General features: G+C 41.6%; 1 protein-coding gene across 2 annotated transcripts; it reads right to left on the bottom strand.

The window, feature by feature from the left end:
- Positions 1-3,173: 3,173 nt before the first annotated feature.
- Positions 3,174-15,845, bottom strand: NDUFS7 (NADH:ubiquinone oxidoreductase core subunit S7). Of its 2 annotated transcripts, XM_077475988.1 has the most exons (8): positions 15,730-15,845; positions 15,532-15,568; positions 15,378-15,446; positions 13,399-13,516; positions 12,382-12,561; positions 8,864-8,910; positions 7,840-7,928; positions 3,174-3,465 (listed from the first exon to the last, which is right to left on the bottom strand). In XM_077475988.1, exons 1-8 carry the CDS (start codon positions 15,743-15,745, stop codon positions 3,368-3,370), a joined length of 654 nt encoding a protein of 217 aa, XP_077332114.1. In that variant the 5' UTR covers positions 15,746-15,845; the 3' UTR covers positions 3,174-3,367. The 2 variants fall into 2 exon arrangements, with proteins under 2 accessions (XP_077332114.1, XP_077332115.1); XM_077475989.1 differs by lacking the exon at positions 15,378-15,446 and having other exon boundaries at positions 15,730-15,796.
- Positions 15,846-16,781: the final 936 nt, after the last annotated feature.

The raw sequence follows: 16,781 nt of genomic DNA, 5'->3' as shown, positions 1-16,781 counted from the left end.
TAGGAAGGCTAAACGAGAACGTGAAAGCAAGTAAAGTAGCTTTTGCATAGCTGCTATGCTAAAGGGATTAGAACAGCATTCATACACATGGGATAGTAAGTTTAAAATAAATAACTTAAAGATTAACTTCAGATAAACCCTATCAATTTACTTTTTTATTTGTTCCCTTTCATTCAATAAACTGATATCCCAAAGGGATGGGATTGTCGAAGGCCGGAATATGGAGAATACATTGTGCCAGAAAACCCCAACCAACATACACGTTCATACCAGCACATTTCCAGAGAAGTATACAAGGGCATCGTCCGCGTAGAGAGATCTTCTCCACTGGACCACAGGCAGATGCCCCCCTAACTCTGACGTCTGTCGCACTGCCAGGGCCAAAGGCTCAATAGCAAGCGTGAACAGAAGTAGAGAGAGGGAACCCCTGCCTGGTACCCCTCTTCAAGGAGAACGACATGGAGATATTTCTATTGGTGCGGACTCTGGCCCACGGATCAGCATATAGCAACCGAACCCACTGGACAAAGTGTGGACCAAAAACCCATTCATGCCATGGTTGAAAATAAAAAGGACCAACGCACAATGTCAAAAGCTTTTAAAAACGCATCTAAAAGAGAGAATTAACCCACTATGTTTCGTGAGTGATGCATTATAGTACTCTCCGCTGTCTAATGACAGCAGAAACATGCACACACCAGGCATGTACACAGTGGTAAACAAAGATGTATAAATACATCCACCCACCCTAGGAAGGGCACCATCCAGCTATTAAGTTACAGCAGACAGACAAAGTAATCACATTCTTACATAATTTTTTTTTTACCCAATTCACTAAGGCCTCTTTCACACGATTGGCCTGCTCAGATCCGCCTGTCTGTTTTTCAGGCAGATCCGAGCAGACCACCCATTGACTTCTATGGGCAGGCGGATGTCAGTGGAGAGGTGTCTAACATCCGCCTGCCATCCAATCTGACAAGATCTGCTCAAAACAGATGGTGATCCGCTGGACGGATGGCGAATGCATCGGATGAAAAGGACAGCCTGTCCATTTTCATACGATCTTCCCATAGAGAACAGTAGGGCTCTGACAGGTTCATCCCAGCACAGTGAGCAGAGACTGACCTGTCATCTGCCTACTCAGCGGGGGACCAATGAAGCGATCCCCTGCTGAGCTAGCGGAGTCTGCCCAGTGGATCCGCCCCGTGTGAAGAGGGGCCTAAGCTGTATGAATTACTTGGTCATGTTGCTGAAACTTCACTTGTGGCATTGATCCTATTCCATACTTCTGAGTGTGTGGTATAGAGTGTCACCTATTGTGGTTTTTCTGGTCAGACCCCAATACACTTATGTCTTGCAGTGACTAGGCCATTGGACAGGTATGTATAAACCGGCCCCTTGAGCCTCTGACAGGATCATTTGAAAGCCAGTCAGGATCTAGCAATAAGAGGGGGGGGCTGGAGTGAAAACTGCAATAACTAAAATCTTCTGCCAGTTACGGCTGTTAAATACTAGAGAGAACAAGTTGTTTTAACCTGTAGAACAAAAAAAAGTGTTCATATCAATGGGATTTTAACCATTGCTATTCGGCACTGTGCGATTTAACCGCCAATTGCGCGGTCGTGCGAAGTGGCTTCCAAACAAAATTGATGTCCCTTTTCCCCCATAAATAGAGCATTCTTTTGGTGGTATTTGATCACCTCTGCGGTTTTTATTTTCTGTGCTATAAACAAACGAGTGACAATAATAAAAAAAAACATTTTTACTTTTTGCCATAATAAATAGCCCCCAAAAATATATAAAAAAAACTACTTTTCCTCAGTTTAGGCCGAAACGTATTCTACATTTTTTTAATCAAAAATATTGCAATAAGCGTTTATTGATTGGTTTGCGCGAAAGTTATAGCGTCTACAATATAAGGGTTTTATGGCATTTTTTAGTAATTTTTTTGTTACTAGCAATGGCGGCAATCTGCGATTTTTATCGTGACTGTGACATTATGGCGGACACATTGGACAATTTTGACACATTTTTGGGACCATTGCCATTTTTACAGCGAACAGTGCTATAAAAATGACACTGGCAGTGAAAGGGTCAACCACTAGCTGGCTAGGAAGGGGGTAAGTGTGTCCCAAGGAGCGATTCTAACTGTTAGGGGGTGTGGCTATGTGTGACACATCACTGATCATAGCTCCCGATCACAGGGAGCTATGATCAGCGACAGTGTCACTAGGCAAAACGGGGAGATGCTTTTTTTTTTTTACATCAAGTCGAGTCCGTGGGACTCATGATCCTACTCACGGAGCTCACGGCAGGGTCGAGCACGTGACCACACAATGGCAAATTCAAAAGGGACTTACCTGTACGCCCATTTGCCCAGCCGTGCCATTCTGCCAACGAACATGCGGTGGTCAGCAAGTGGTTAAAAGGCGTTTTAAACCCTTGTGTTTTTTCACCTTAATGCATCCTATGCATTAAGGTGAAAACACACCTGGCAGTGACAGGTCCCCCAGTATTATTACCTGAGCCCTGGAACTTCCTCTGCCTGGGGTTCTCAGCTCCAAATTTGATAGATTGCTAGCACAGCCATTGGCTCCCGCTGCTGTCAATCAAATCCAATGACGCGGCCCCCCCCCCCCCCAGGCTAAGTCATACATTCAGTGGCTATGGATGCCGAATGATGGACTCGGCAGCGCACGCAAGGCAACCCCCCCCGGGAGAGTGCTTCTTCTAGGGTGTTATCTGATGTGGAGAGGAGCCACCGAGAGACCCCAGAATATGGTGTTAGGAGCCACTCTGTGCAAAACGAGCTGCACAGTGGAGGCAAGTATGACACACTTGTTATTTAAAATGTTTTAACTAACTCCTGAGGCAAGGTTCCACCCACACCACAGGTACTACCACTGGCATGCATCCCAATCTTTGGAAAACACTGCTCTTTAAACAGATGGTAAAGTAGAGCAGATGAGAAAACAAAACCCCAATGCTTAGGGCATAAAGCACTTGCAAAATGGTTATACTAGTGATACAGAAACAGGTGTTTCAAGTTTTTTTTTTTTGTAATACACCTGTGGCACTTTTTGTTCTTATTATGGCATGTGAATCGGTGCAGGTGTACAAATATACTGCAAGGAATGTGAGCCATGAAAGAAATGGAAAAATACTACACTGTATAACAGCTTTAATGCTTTATTAAATGCATGTTATATATACACACACAAGCTAGTGATTTAGGTTTCATCATAATGTAGATATTTCAGAGCAAACGTGGCTTTTTGGCAGAAGAGAGCAATTACCACTGCATCAAGAATGTACAAACCCATTTGAACCACCTCTTAAATAATCTTAAAAAAAAAAAAAACATCATTTATTTTCGATACCAGAGTCTAATTTTCTTTTCTCTTTTGATCTTCTTTTGGAGTTGCAGGATACCATACAGGAGAGCCTCAGCGGTGGGTGGGCAGCCTAGAGAGAAAACACATGAAGGTGGTAAGCACACACAGTCACAAGAGTTATGCTGGCCATACACAATTCGAATCTCGGATTCAAACAGTTAATGGGCAGGCTAAATTGACCATGTTGATTGATAAACAACCAGCCTGCTGAATGCTCTTGTGATGTTTGCTAGCGGCTATAGCAGTATACACTCTTCTCCCACCCTCCCACCACCAGGAGCAGACTATTGCCTGGCACTAGGGATTTCCGTCAGCACCACGCGTTGATGGGGGAAAATCAGACAAGTTTCTTTCCTGCAATCTATGGTTGCAGGAAAGAAATTTGCGCCGTTTATGGCCTGCCTTATATAGGATCTTATACTAATAATGTTTACCAAAGAAAGAGGGAAGCTAGGGGTTATGTGCGATCATTTTTGTGAACACAATGGTGTATTTTTCACAGAAAAAATAAAAATGCTACCTTACACAGATGTTCAATAAAAAGGTAAAAGTACAGTGAGGAAAAAAAAAAAAAAAAAAAAAAAAAAAAAAAAAGTATGTGATCCCCTACTGATTTTGTACGTTTGCCAACTGACAAAGAAATGATCAGTCTATAATTTTAATGGTAGATTTTAAACGTGAAAGAACAAAAAATCTGGAAAAGCGCATTTTAAAAAAGTTATAAATTAATTTGCACTTTAATAAGTGAACTAAGTATTTGACCCCTTCGCAAAACATGACTTGGTGTCAATCACAGAGGTCAGACGTTTCTTGTAGTTGGCCACCAGCTTTGCACACATCTCAGGAGGGATTTTGTCCCACTCATCTCCAAGTCATTAACCTCCCTGGCGGTATGATTAGTTCTGATTTTAGGTGCTGAAAGCGGTACAATTATTTTGCATGAAAATTTGGCGTTTTATATTGTAAGCCTGCAATTCTTAGGAATAACTCTCTTAAATCTGTTCAAACCAGAGTCTAGCAGACATCCCAGGTATGATAAAGTTTATAATATAATAAAGAATAAAAATGATTCAATAATGTAATCAAATCCAAAAACACAGAAATGTGCTCATTTGCAGAATTGTCGCTGTCATTAGATTTAGTGTTTGATGACGAATTTCCCCACAAATCGCTATCGCTCAATTCTGCAAGTGATAATTATCGCCGTTTTCTAGTTGGTCTAAAATTACTTTTGACATAAAAAAGGGACAGTTTTTGGTTGCTATGGGCAATCTCCAAATTCCAGGCAGAAAAAAAAACTGTATTTATAATATAAAAGTGCATGCAGGGCACTGGACAGACCACTAGAGACAAAGGGGGGGGGGGGGGGGGGTGTAATTTTTTTTATACAGTACTGTAATCTGTAAGATTACAGTACGGTGTGTGTTTTGCGTTTTTACTTTTTTGAATTTGGCGCCGATCTCCGCTCCCGTGCGCCATAACGTCGCAGGGAACGGAGCTCAGCGGCACTCGGGCACTGTGTGAATCAAGTGCAGGACAGCTCGATCACACAGCGTGGAGGACATCACTGGATCCAGGGGACAAGGTAAGTAACCTCTCCCTGTATCCAGCAATGCGATCATGAGTCTGGCTCGGGGTTACCGCTCGTGGTACTGAAATCCCAGACTCAGGATCACCGCTAGGGAGGTTAAGGTTTTGAGGCTGACATTTAGTGAGGCCTCTCTAGGACCTCAATGTGCTCCTTCTTGAGTCACTCTTTTCTTGTCTTGGGTCTGTGTTTTGGGTCATTGTAATGCTGGAATACCCATCCATGACCCATTTCCAATGCCTTGGCTGAAGGAAGAAGGTTCTCAACCATGATTTTATGGTACATGGCCCCGTCCATCGTCCCTTTGATGCAGTGAAGTTGTACTGTTTCCTTAGCAGAAAAACACCCTCAAAAGCATAATGTTTCCACCTCCATGTTTGACACTGGGCATGGCGTTCTTGGGCATAGGCAGTATTTCTACTCTTCCAAACATGGAGAGTTGATGCCAAAGAGCTTGATTTTGGTCTCATCTGTCCACAACACTTTCACCCAGTTCTCCTCTGAATCATTCAGGTGTTCATTAGGAAACATCAGACAGGCCTATACATGTGCTTTCTTGACCAGGGGGGCCCTTGCAGGTGCTGCAGGATTTCAGTCCTTCGAGGCATAGTATGTTACCAATTGTTTTCTTGGTGACTATGGTCCCAGTTGCCTTGAGATCATTGACAAGATTCTCCCGTGTAGTTCTGGGCTGATTACTCACCGTTCTCAATATCACTGAAACTCCAGGGAGGTGAGATCTTGCATAGAGCCCCAGACCGAGGGAGAGTGACAGTTATTTTGCGTTTCTTCCATTTGCAAATAATCGGACCAACTGCTGTCACTCTCGCACAAACATTCAGTACATTATACCCATGTTTTTTTTTTTGTTTTGTTTTTTAAAGACAACGCTGCAAGTACATAAAAATACCTGCTGATCCTGCCAGAAATCTGGTAATGTCCTAATCTTTTGCAGCTGACAACTTTCCTTGCTGCACTGAAATCCTAAGTCTCCTTTCACATAGGCCATATGATCAGATCCACATATGTTTTTCAGGCAGACTTGATCGAACCCTTCATGTGCAACTTGTGTCCATTTAGACCTGGCTACCTCCTATCTGGTAAAATCAAATGGAAGGTGGATCCATTCCCCGCTGTCTGGCCGGATCGGAGGACAGTCGAGTGTAAACAGCTGCCCATAGAGCAGAGCGGGCTGTGTCTGTTCTGCATAAGCAGAGCAGACTTGTCATGCATCCCCTGCTGAGCTAAAATCGGATCTGGCCCATGTGAAAGGGGTCTTAAGCATCACTGATTGAAAGCCATGGAGTTCTCTCTTTTTTAAGAGTCCCACCCACTCATCTTATGGAGATGAGGAGACAGGACACTGTTCTGTAGACCAGAAGGGAAAAATGGGCAGGACTCACAATACAGGCTGAAATTTTAATGCAACAGAACCACTGCCTCATAAGCTCCAATGGAAGATTAAGAGCAATCTGGATTTCTGGCAGACCAACAGGTATTTTTCTGCACTTACAGCATTTTTAAAGAGGAAAAAAAAAAAAAAAAAAAAAGGGGGGGGGGGGGGGGGGGAAGGAGAATTGTACATGAATATGTTTTAATAATTGGCCTAATATAAAGAAATTTCCCAACAGTTATCATGCTATGCTCTATAAATCATGATGTTGTCTTAAATTATATCTGTGTGAAGTAAAAGCAATTTTCAACATTGTATGTGGAGCTCTAAAATGAGGCTTATTAGATCTATTAATGCATTCCAAAAGATTTGCACACCGGTATAACCATTTCTACATTCAAATAAAAAGTGACAGATTACTGAGCATGAAAATATCTAGCCTCTTTTTTTTTTTCAGTTAAATACAGGCATGCTAAGAAATGTGTAAACTGCACTTTTAGAAACTTTTACCCCTTGACTCTTCTCCCCAGAAAGCTGGCTTTGTTCAAGCATCCAAATTCTGGCCTAATATGCATGCCTATAGATAAGAATCAGGCACACTCAAGTGACTGTGCAGTATCCCGACTTTGATTACTTATTTCCATGCTATCTATGCTAGATGCCAGAATTTTTCTAGTTTTACAGAAGTGCCAGCAAATTATCACTGGGCAGAGGAAGCCTAAATATGGCCATATTCATAGCTAGTTTTGTCCGGTCCTTGATGAACCATCCATAATTCCCCATGTGGGTGGCCCCGTTGATCATCTCTTCCTCAACATCTCTAGAATCAAGCTGGGTAGAAATATTGTCAACTGAACAGTGCCTGTGCCTAATTAGATGGAGACACAGTTAAGGTATTTTGACAGCTGATGGGGCTGCCCTTCAAAATACAATAGCCACAGCGGGAGATTTGTCCATCCACACTGCGTAGCTTGCAGGCTGAACAGAAAGTCTACAGGTGTATGGCTAGCTTTAGGAAAAGCTCCCCCTACTTTTAGTAATTATATCATCCTTCCAAGATTTTCCTCTCATGCAAGGGGGGCAGTCACTACACTGAGGCTAAAGATTGCTTTTTAAAGTAATCCAAAAAAATAAATATAAATTATATATATATATATATATATATATATATATATATATATATATATATATATATATATATATATATATATATATATATATATATATATATACACACACACACACACACACATATATACACACATTGCTAGTTGTGCTTATGCGAACACAACTTTTAACCATATTTTACTACTTGTAAATCGCATTTACCTAGGCTTGTTTTCATGACTGCACTGACATTATAAAATCCTCTATGTGGGTCAAAGAACATCCTAGCAGAAAGCTTGTCAAAAATATCATACAAATGAGTACGTTAGGGTGGGGTTTGGGGAGGATGTAGTCACCTGGAACATAGATATCGACAGGAACAATTCTGTCACAGCCTCTGACCACTGAATATGAGTAATGATAGTAGCCTCCTCCATTGGCACAGCTGTGGGAGACACACAGTGATTCAATTATATCTTATATACAGTTTGCATACCTCCCTGAATTTCAGATCACCAAGTATTCACCATAGAATAACCAAAAGTTTCTATTACACTTAAAACATTCCCAAATACAAAAAAAAAAAAAAAAAAAAAAAAAAAAAAAAATTTGTCTCTCCTATATCCAAAACCATCTTAGAAGTGGAAGTCACAGCTGAATAATTGATATAAGGATATCTAAAAAAGCAGACAGTCTGCAAAAATGGATGTGTGAATGAGAGCCAGCTCAGCATTCATCGAGTTAAATATGTTCATGTCTGCAAAAACAACAACTAGAGGATGTTTTCCCCGATATGACCACACATGCAAAGTCTGTGTTCTACTGTTAATGCAAAATATCCCAGTATTGTACACACAGTGGTTTAGCAAAATAAGGCAATAATAAGAATAAGACAGACCCAGTCTACATGAATTTTAATCAAAGCAGTAGGGTTCAACTGAAATTTGTATTTAGAGATGCATGTATAGCAACCTATTTACAATTTTAGATTCAAAAATATTAGGAGACAGCCATAAATATAGTAATTAAACTAGTAAAGATATGCACACCACAGGGACAGCCCTCCTAGGAAGCTCCTTCTGCAGTAACCCATGGTAAAACATGCGTTCACAATGCTGCAATTAATAAACATAAATGTTCTCTTACATAAGCCCCAATATAAGCTTGTAGAGCTGAGCTATTGTTAACAGAAATGACAGCACAAGAAAGCAGATTCTGCAGAGATAGTCAGAAACATGAGATAGTGGCAGAGTACAGGAGCTGAAAGCATTCAGCATCATCTGCCAAGACCATGGTAAAATGAGGAGTAGGAGGTCCCAGAACATTATAGTACAGTAAAATACAGAGGGCAGAGAGGAAGAAGTAGTGAAGGAATTATACCTGCCCATGGATACTACATAACGTGGCTCAGGCATCTGATCATAAACCTGTGGACAGAAGAAGACATACATTACAATCTGAAAACCAACTTTGTCGTCAACAGATTTACACTTAATATAAAATGAGGAACTTGTATTAGAACTAATTATCTTTGATACTGTTGACCACCCACTCCTTTTCAATAAACTCCATTCCCCTGGTCTCCAAGATTCTGCTCTATCCTGGTTTTCTGCCTACCTATCACAGCACTCCTTCAGTGTCACCTACAACTCTGTCTCCTCCTCTCCATTGCCCCTTTCTGTGGGGGTCCCCCAAGGCTCTGTTTTTGGACCCCTTCTTTCTCCACCTCCTCCCTTGGTCACTTGATAACTGGCCACGGCTTCCAATACCACTCATACGCCAATGACACCCAAATCTGTCTACTCCTCACTCCTTCAGTCTCCTTTTGTATTACTAACTTACTGACATACCAGCATAGATGTCACACCACTTCCTTAAACTAAATCTCTAAAATTGAACTATTAATATTCCCCCGCGCGACTTTTCCATCAACAAAACAATGCAACTATCAGTCCCCTCCCCTCACTCTTGGGTACTAGGTGTAATCCTAGACTGACTTGTCATTTCAGCCTCAAATCCAATCGTTGTTACGGAGATGAATTCTACAAACTTTTGACATCTCTAAAATTCGCCCCTTTTTAACAAATGAAACCACCAAGCTCCTCATTCACTCCTTTGTTATCTCTCACCTTGACTATTGCAACTCCCTTCTCATTGGCCTGCCTCTCCATAGGCTATCCCCTCTTCAGTCTATCATGAATGCTGCTGCCAAACACATCCACCATACCAACCACTCAGCGTCTGCCAACCCTCTCCTCCAATCCCTACACTGGCTCCCAATCACCCAGCAAATTAAATTCAAAATACTAACCAAAACATAAAAAAAGTCATTCACAACTCTGCCCCGAGCTACATCAATCTTGTCTCCAAATATCACCCAAACCGCCCTCTCCGCTCTTCTCAAACTCCCTCATCTCCTCCTCCCATGCTCATCTCCAGGATTTCTCCAGAGCCTCTCCCATCCTCTAGAACTTGCTACCTCAACCTATCCGGCTCACTCCTACTCTTGCCAACTTCAAGTAATCCCTGAAAACTCATCTCTTCAGGAAAGCCCATCGTGTCTCCAACTAATCTTCTACCACTTCCATCAGCTCATTCCCACAGTTACAACCTTTTGTACCACCTGCCCCACCCTATTAGATTGTAAGCTCTTCTGAGCAGGGCCCCCTTAATCCTCTTGTATTTTAGTACAACTGTATTGTCTCCCTTTATATTGTAAAGCACTGCGTAAACTGTTGGTGCTATATAAATCCTGTATAATAATAATCCATAATGTCTCCTTTGCCATAATTTTACTTATGAATTAAATTTAGAGCAAACAGGAGCACTGCAAGAGTAAATATATGACTTAGAATACATATTCACTCACACTCCGAACAACTTCAATCTTAGGTACAAACTTAGGTACTTTCAAATCAGATGTTACCCTTTATATTGCTGCCAAATACAATTTGATACAAAAATCAATTCGTATAACATTATATGCTAGTTTAGTGCTGTCCATATCATAAATCGATAGAGTAATAGTTCTAAGTTTCCTGTTCCGAAGACAGCAGCAATTACTTCGTTTTAGCCGATGGCCATATTCAGGAATCTACCAGAACAGCATAGCAGGATTAGTCTCAGCCCCCCCCCCCCCCCCATAAGGAAACAAACCTTTATTAAGTGGACCTATCAAAATACGATTCCCTGCTCCAATAGTGGTACCACTATTACCTTCCACTTAACCTGGAAATGGAGAAACTGCCCTGAGAACCCAAGTCAAGCCAACCATATTACCAAGGGTCTAATTTTTTGACACTTGATCTCAAATTAAAGGGAAATTAGATTTGAGGCTGAGGTCACATGGGCAAATTCTTATAGTTATAGTCTATAGTATAATCAGTCATGGCTGCTGTGGGATTACAGAGCATTTTTTTTTTTTTTTTTTTTTTTTTTATCATTTTAGAATTTAAAGGGGCAGGATATGCATGGTGGCAGGTAGGTTCTTTTTTTTTTGATATAACCACTTTAGAAACAAGTTTTTGTAAGACACTAAAACCAAAGTCTTCCTACAAACTTTCTGGAAAAACAGTCATTGGGTAAGACCATCTCCCTCCATCTATAATAGTGCCATTGGCTACATTTTATCAAGTATATAAACTAATTGAGGAAAAAAAAAAAGCCACTGGCATCAACAATCAGCAATTTCTTCTTTATAGGGCTAGTTAGGTTAGTCTAATGCCGCCATACACACGATTGGATTTCTCATCGGAAAAAAGATATGATGGCTTTTCCGACGGGATTCCACTCAAGTTTGCCTTGCATACGCACAGTCAGGTAAAAGTTCGCTGAAATTATGACCGTCAAGAACGCGGTGACGTACAACACTACAACGAGCCGAGAAAATGAAGTTCAATGCTTCCAAGCCTGCGTCGAATTGTTTCCAAGCATGCGTAGGAATTTTGCACGTCAGAATTGGCACAGACTATCGCATTTACGGACAGGAACTTTTCCCGACCGAAAAATTGAGAGCATGCTCTCAATCTTTGGTGGTGGGAATTCAGCCAGCAAAAGACCAATGGAGCATACACACGGTAGCATTTTCCAACGATAAACTCTCATAGGTCTTTTGCGGGACGAAATTTCAATCGTGTGTACGCGGCATTAGATTGATGCCAGTAGATTCAGAGATTTTAGTATTGGGGTGAACTTCTACTTTAATGATATCTCCAATCCTTAATTATCCAATGCTCAATTATCCAATGCTCAATGTCCAGATTCAATCAGTGAAGTGCGCTCCCAGTGTTCCACACCATCCATGCACTCAGAGCACCATGACCCATTTATCTCCAAGGCCTCTTTCTCACTGACAGACCAATTGGGTCTGCCTGTCAGTTTTTAGGCAAACCTGATTGGACTATCCATTACACTCTATGAAATGGCTGATGTCAGTGGAAACGTATCCACTGACACCCATCAGCATCCAATCTGATCCACTAAAAACAGATGGATGGAGATCAGTTCCCCATCCGGCAGATCAGATGACAGTCTGTGGCGACTCCAATACCTCCAAATTCTCCAGATCTCAATGCAATCAGTTATGGCTGATCAGGCTATACCATGTATAAAAGTTTGAAGTTCCTGGACACTGCAATACATAAGGAATAAATCTGAACGACCATCTACAGAAAACCCATATACTGTCCCACATACCCTAGACATGACAGCATACATCCCAGACATATAAAAGAATCAGTCATCTATAGCCAAGCTATTTAGCCATTATCCAGTAGCATCTAAAACTCAATATTCACAGCATACACCAACATTTTTTTTAAACTATTAACCAGTGTAACTTGCTTTTCAGAAACATACATAGTTGAAAACGCTGCTTGGTCTACAGACAGTATTATCACCTTTCTTAACGCAGGAGCCATTTTATTTGTAAGCGTTCCAGCTACAATCATAACATCCGCTTGCCTTGGACTAGCACGAAAAACCACTCCAAACCTGTCCATGTCATAACGTGGAGCAGCCATGTGCATCATTTCTACAGCACAGCATGCCAACCCAAAGGTCATGGGCCATAGAGAACTCTATGGGGAGAAAAAAAAAAGGGAAGCATTTACATTAGTTGTTCACCCATATCACTTCTCACCACAATATCGACTACACAGTTCATAACGCAGTGTAACAGGTGTATATTTGTAAAATGACAAATTATCTCTGCCTACCCCAATTCTCCCCAAACACCGATCAGTATCTCTGTTTCTCCCACTTTCAGGACATTGAGAATGCAGAGAAATGAAAGGGCCAGTCTAGTGCAGAGGGAGACCTCTAAGGTTGACCAAATGCAGCTTTTACTTAATGCAGGCAGCCAGTCTTAAAATATGTTCCCTATTTTAATAACTTCAAAATGTAACTCCAACTAAAACATTTTAATTATCTGTGGTTTTCAAGTCATGCAAGAAAGTCTTCAATGATATTTTAACCAGGAATTTGCCCCTCAGCATTAGCCAAAAAAAAGGGTAAAAAAGAGTTACAGTTCAATTATTATAGTGTGTCTCCAATGAACATTTCTAAAGAACAATCTTATGTTTAAATATACCCTCGCTGCCTGTTAGTTACCCAGTCAATTTCACTACAAACACCCAACATGGAAAAACTATGGTTTTACCACTTAAAGAGTAGACAGATAGAAAAACTGTATATACACCAGACTTCTGTAACAGTCTGTAAATCAGCATTTAAAGTGGAAAAAGGAAAGTGCAGAACAGTAAGCCATTCAGGATGGATATTAATGGATAACTGGAGGGGAGAGCAGAAAAAAAAACCCACACACTAAATATATATATATATATTTTTTTTTTATTAAAAAAAACAAAATAACACACCACACACACACACACACACACACACACACAAAATACTACCCTTCGAGCCCAGTTCACAAGATCATCGAGTTTGGTTACTATAAATTCCCCTTTGCCACTTGTTACTGACGATTTTGTTGCAGGGACAGCGCTACTTTTCTGTCTCACTAGTGAAGCGCTGTAACAGACAAGAACATAATATATATATGAGCCGATAAATTTATTATGACATAAAAAAAAAAAAAATTATCTTTAAATTGTCAAGCTAGAAATTAACCCAATGCAAATATTTTAAATACACAGCTAAAATGCATTTATTAGAGCCATTTTACCTGCAATAGGATGTGCATTTCTGTACACCCAGTCCTAAAATGACTGCCCTGCCAGACAACAGAGACAGGTTGGTGACCCAAATTTTTCTCCATCACAGTGAGCAACACAGCCTGGTTACCTCCCATCCCAGTATGTGTAACTGGACAATGAAGAGCAGCAGCACACTGAAACCCTCTCCACTGCCCTCTACTTCCTTTGTTCAAAACGTGAATGCAGCATGCTTGATTCATAGTGATGCTCCTTCCTCTCCCTCTCTGACTTCTACTATACAAGGAACTGCAAGAAACTGACACCAAGACAAATGTATACTTACATTGGTTGCATATAAAAATACTCCTCATGACCTTTTGCAGTGTGTGTAATAAATATATATATATTTTATAACTTTTCATGTGAGAACATTGAAGAAATTACACTTTGCTACAATGTACAGTAGTGAGTGTACAGCTTGTATAACAGTGTAAATGTGCTTTCCCCTAAAAATAACTCAACACACAGCCATTAATGTCTAAACCACTGGCAACAAGTGTGAGTACACCCCTAAGTGAAAATGTTCAAATTGGGGCCAATTAGCCATTTTCTTTCGGAGTATCATGTGACTCAGTGTTACAAGGTCTCAGGTGTGAATGGGGAGCAGGTTTGTTAAATTTGCTGTTATCTCTCTTATACTGGTCACTGGATGCACATGCTCAGAGTCATATGCAGAGGTTGTCTTTGAGAATTAGATGTATGAGTGCTGCCAACATTACTGCAGGGGGGTCAGCCTGTCAGTGCTCAGACCATACGCCGCACACTGCATAAAATTGGTCTGCATGGCTGCCATCCCAGAAGGAAGCCTCTTCTGAAGATGATGTGCAAGAAAGCCCAGTTTTCTGAAGATAAGCAGACTAGGACATAGATTACTGGAACCATGTCCTGTGATCTGATGAGACCGAGATAAACTTATTTAGTTGAGATGGTGTCAAGCGTGTGTGGCAGCACCCAGGTGAGGAGTACAAAGACAAGTGTGTCTTGCCTACAGTCAAGCATGGTGGTGGGAGTGTCATGGTCTGGGGCTGCATGCGTGCTGCTGACTCTGGGGGGGGATACAGTTCATTGAAGGAACCATGAATGCCAACATGTACTGTGATATACTGAGGCAGAGAATGATCCCCTCCCTTCAGAGACTGGGCCGCAGAGCAGTATTCCAACATGATAATCCACATCCAAGACGACCACTGCCTTGCTAAAGACTTCAGACCTAAGCCCTATTGAGCATCTGTGGGGCATCTTCAAATGGAAGGTGGAAGAGCACAAGGTCTCTAACTTCCACCAGCTCCGTGATGTCGTCATGGAGGAGTGGAAGAGGACTCCAGTGGCAACCTGTGAAGCTCCATGCCCAAGAGGGTCAAGGCAGTGCTGCAAAATAATGGTGGTCACACAAACTATTGACAGTTTGCACATTTTCTCTTAGGGGTGTACTCACTTTTGTTGCCAGTGGTTTAGACATTAATGGCTGTGTGTTGAGTTGTTTTGAGGGGACAGTAAATTTACACTGTTATACAAGCTGTACACTCACTACTGTACATTGTAGTAAAGTGTCATTTCTTCAGTGTTGTCACATGAAAAGATATAATAAAATATTTACAAAAATCTTAGGGGTGTAATCACTTTTGTGAGATAATACACACATATATGAGAGAGAGAGAGAGAGAGAGAGAAGTCACCTGATGCTATTTTCATTGTCTGCTGTTGGTTGCCAGACCCGAGTATGAAGAGCTGCCAGGCAGGCCGGTCTGTATGATGTAGATAGAGAAGTATACTGTTAGTGTGCACAGTTCTATAGATCATTAATGAGAAATATCCGAGCATAATACTCACCGAAACGCTTGGGAGCAGAGCAGAGACAGTCGGGGAGCTGGAACACACAGAAACCATTGTCATCTCTATACTCTTTCTATAGCACCAGACAAGCGAGGACTAAGGAGAAGCCGAACATTCATCCTCGTACTGCCCACCAATACACACCGCACTGATGTCCTTCATAACCCAAACACAACAATCCCATAACCTTCTTACCTGTCAGCGCCGCCATCTTAGGACAGGACGTCCCTTGAGCACTTCCGGGAACTGTGAGCCAACTCAATGTTCCGCCGGAAACCAACTACCAAGCCTGAGTTCCGCATACTGAACGGCACTTTTACTCATCAGCTATTTCCGGGGGCGAGTTGTACTACCAGTACTAGCCTGGTGCTCTCACTGAAACTGAGGACCCATACAAGTGACAGCTCGGTATTTGCCAGTATTCTGTATAAATTCCAGGAGAAATGTGATCTTTTAGTTGAATAATGTGTATAACCAACATCCATAACTTCCAACTGACACTCTTTTACAACCAAACTTCTCTGGCTCTTTTCTCTGTCCCTCTTTAGTATAGTAAGACTAATATAAACATCAACTACTTGCACTCTGGAAGGTTTTACCCCCTTCACGACCAGACCATTTTTCAGCACTGCACTACTTTCAAGTAGAAAGCGCCACCAAAAAGGGTTAGTTTTGCTTTAACCACATGACCTCCGGAAGATGACCCCTTTCATGACCAGGCTACTTTTTTGCAATGCAGTGTCACGTCACATTCGGCTAGCCATCACATTTTGCTACCCGTTGGAGTGCGCATGTGCAATGCCGCCGTATGTACTCCAACACAGGGCCCCTCCTGGGCTCGGTTCGCTCACCACGCTTCGGGCACGGCCTTGCTTTGCTCGGCATAATTATAATCTAACTCTATGTCCACTTGAATGGTGGGGCTGGAACCTGGACTCGGGTGTGGGCGCAAAATTCATCGCAAGCACAGATCGCCACAGTGTTGGAACATATGGCGGCGTCACTCATGCGCAGACTAGCGGGCAGCCAAATGTGATGGGTCGCCATATGTGATGCAACAACGGCACTGCGTTACTTTAACTGACAACTGCTCGGCCGTGCAACGCTGTACCCAAACAAAATCAATGTAATTTTTTCCCACACATAGAGCTTTTGGTGGTATTTGATCACCTCTGCGGTTTTTATTTTTTTGTGCTATAAACAAAAAAAGGCAGACAACTTTGAAAAAAAAAAAAAGATGTTCTGCT

Source organism: Lithobates pipiens, unplaced genomic scaffold (genome assembly GCF_037356315.1).
Source record: "Lithobates pipiens isolate NorthernLeopardFrog02 unplaced genomic scaffold, aLitPip1_a1.2 Scaffold_13, whole genome shotgun sequence".
Lineage (NCBI taxonomy): Eukaryota > Metazoa > Chordata > Amphibia > Anura > Ranidae > Lithobates > Lithobates pipiens.
Note: the sequence above shows the minus strand (reverse complement) of the source record. Positions and strands in the feature narration are given on the sequence as shown.

Bases quoted from the DNA above. Each gene is read 5' to 3' on its own strand.
- NDUFS7 (XM_077475988.1), bottom strand. The intron at 12,562-13,398 runs GTAGTATTTTGT...TTCTCCCCATAG, and splicing joins TTGTGAACTGGGCTCGAAGG to AGTTCTCTATGGCCCATGAC. The intron at 3,466-7,839 runs GTGACTACATCC...TTTTCTCTCTAG, and splicing joins TGTCGATATCTATGTTCCAG to GCTGCCCACCCACCGCTGAG.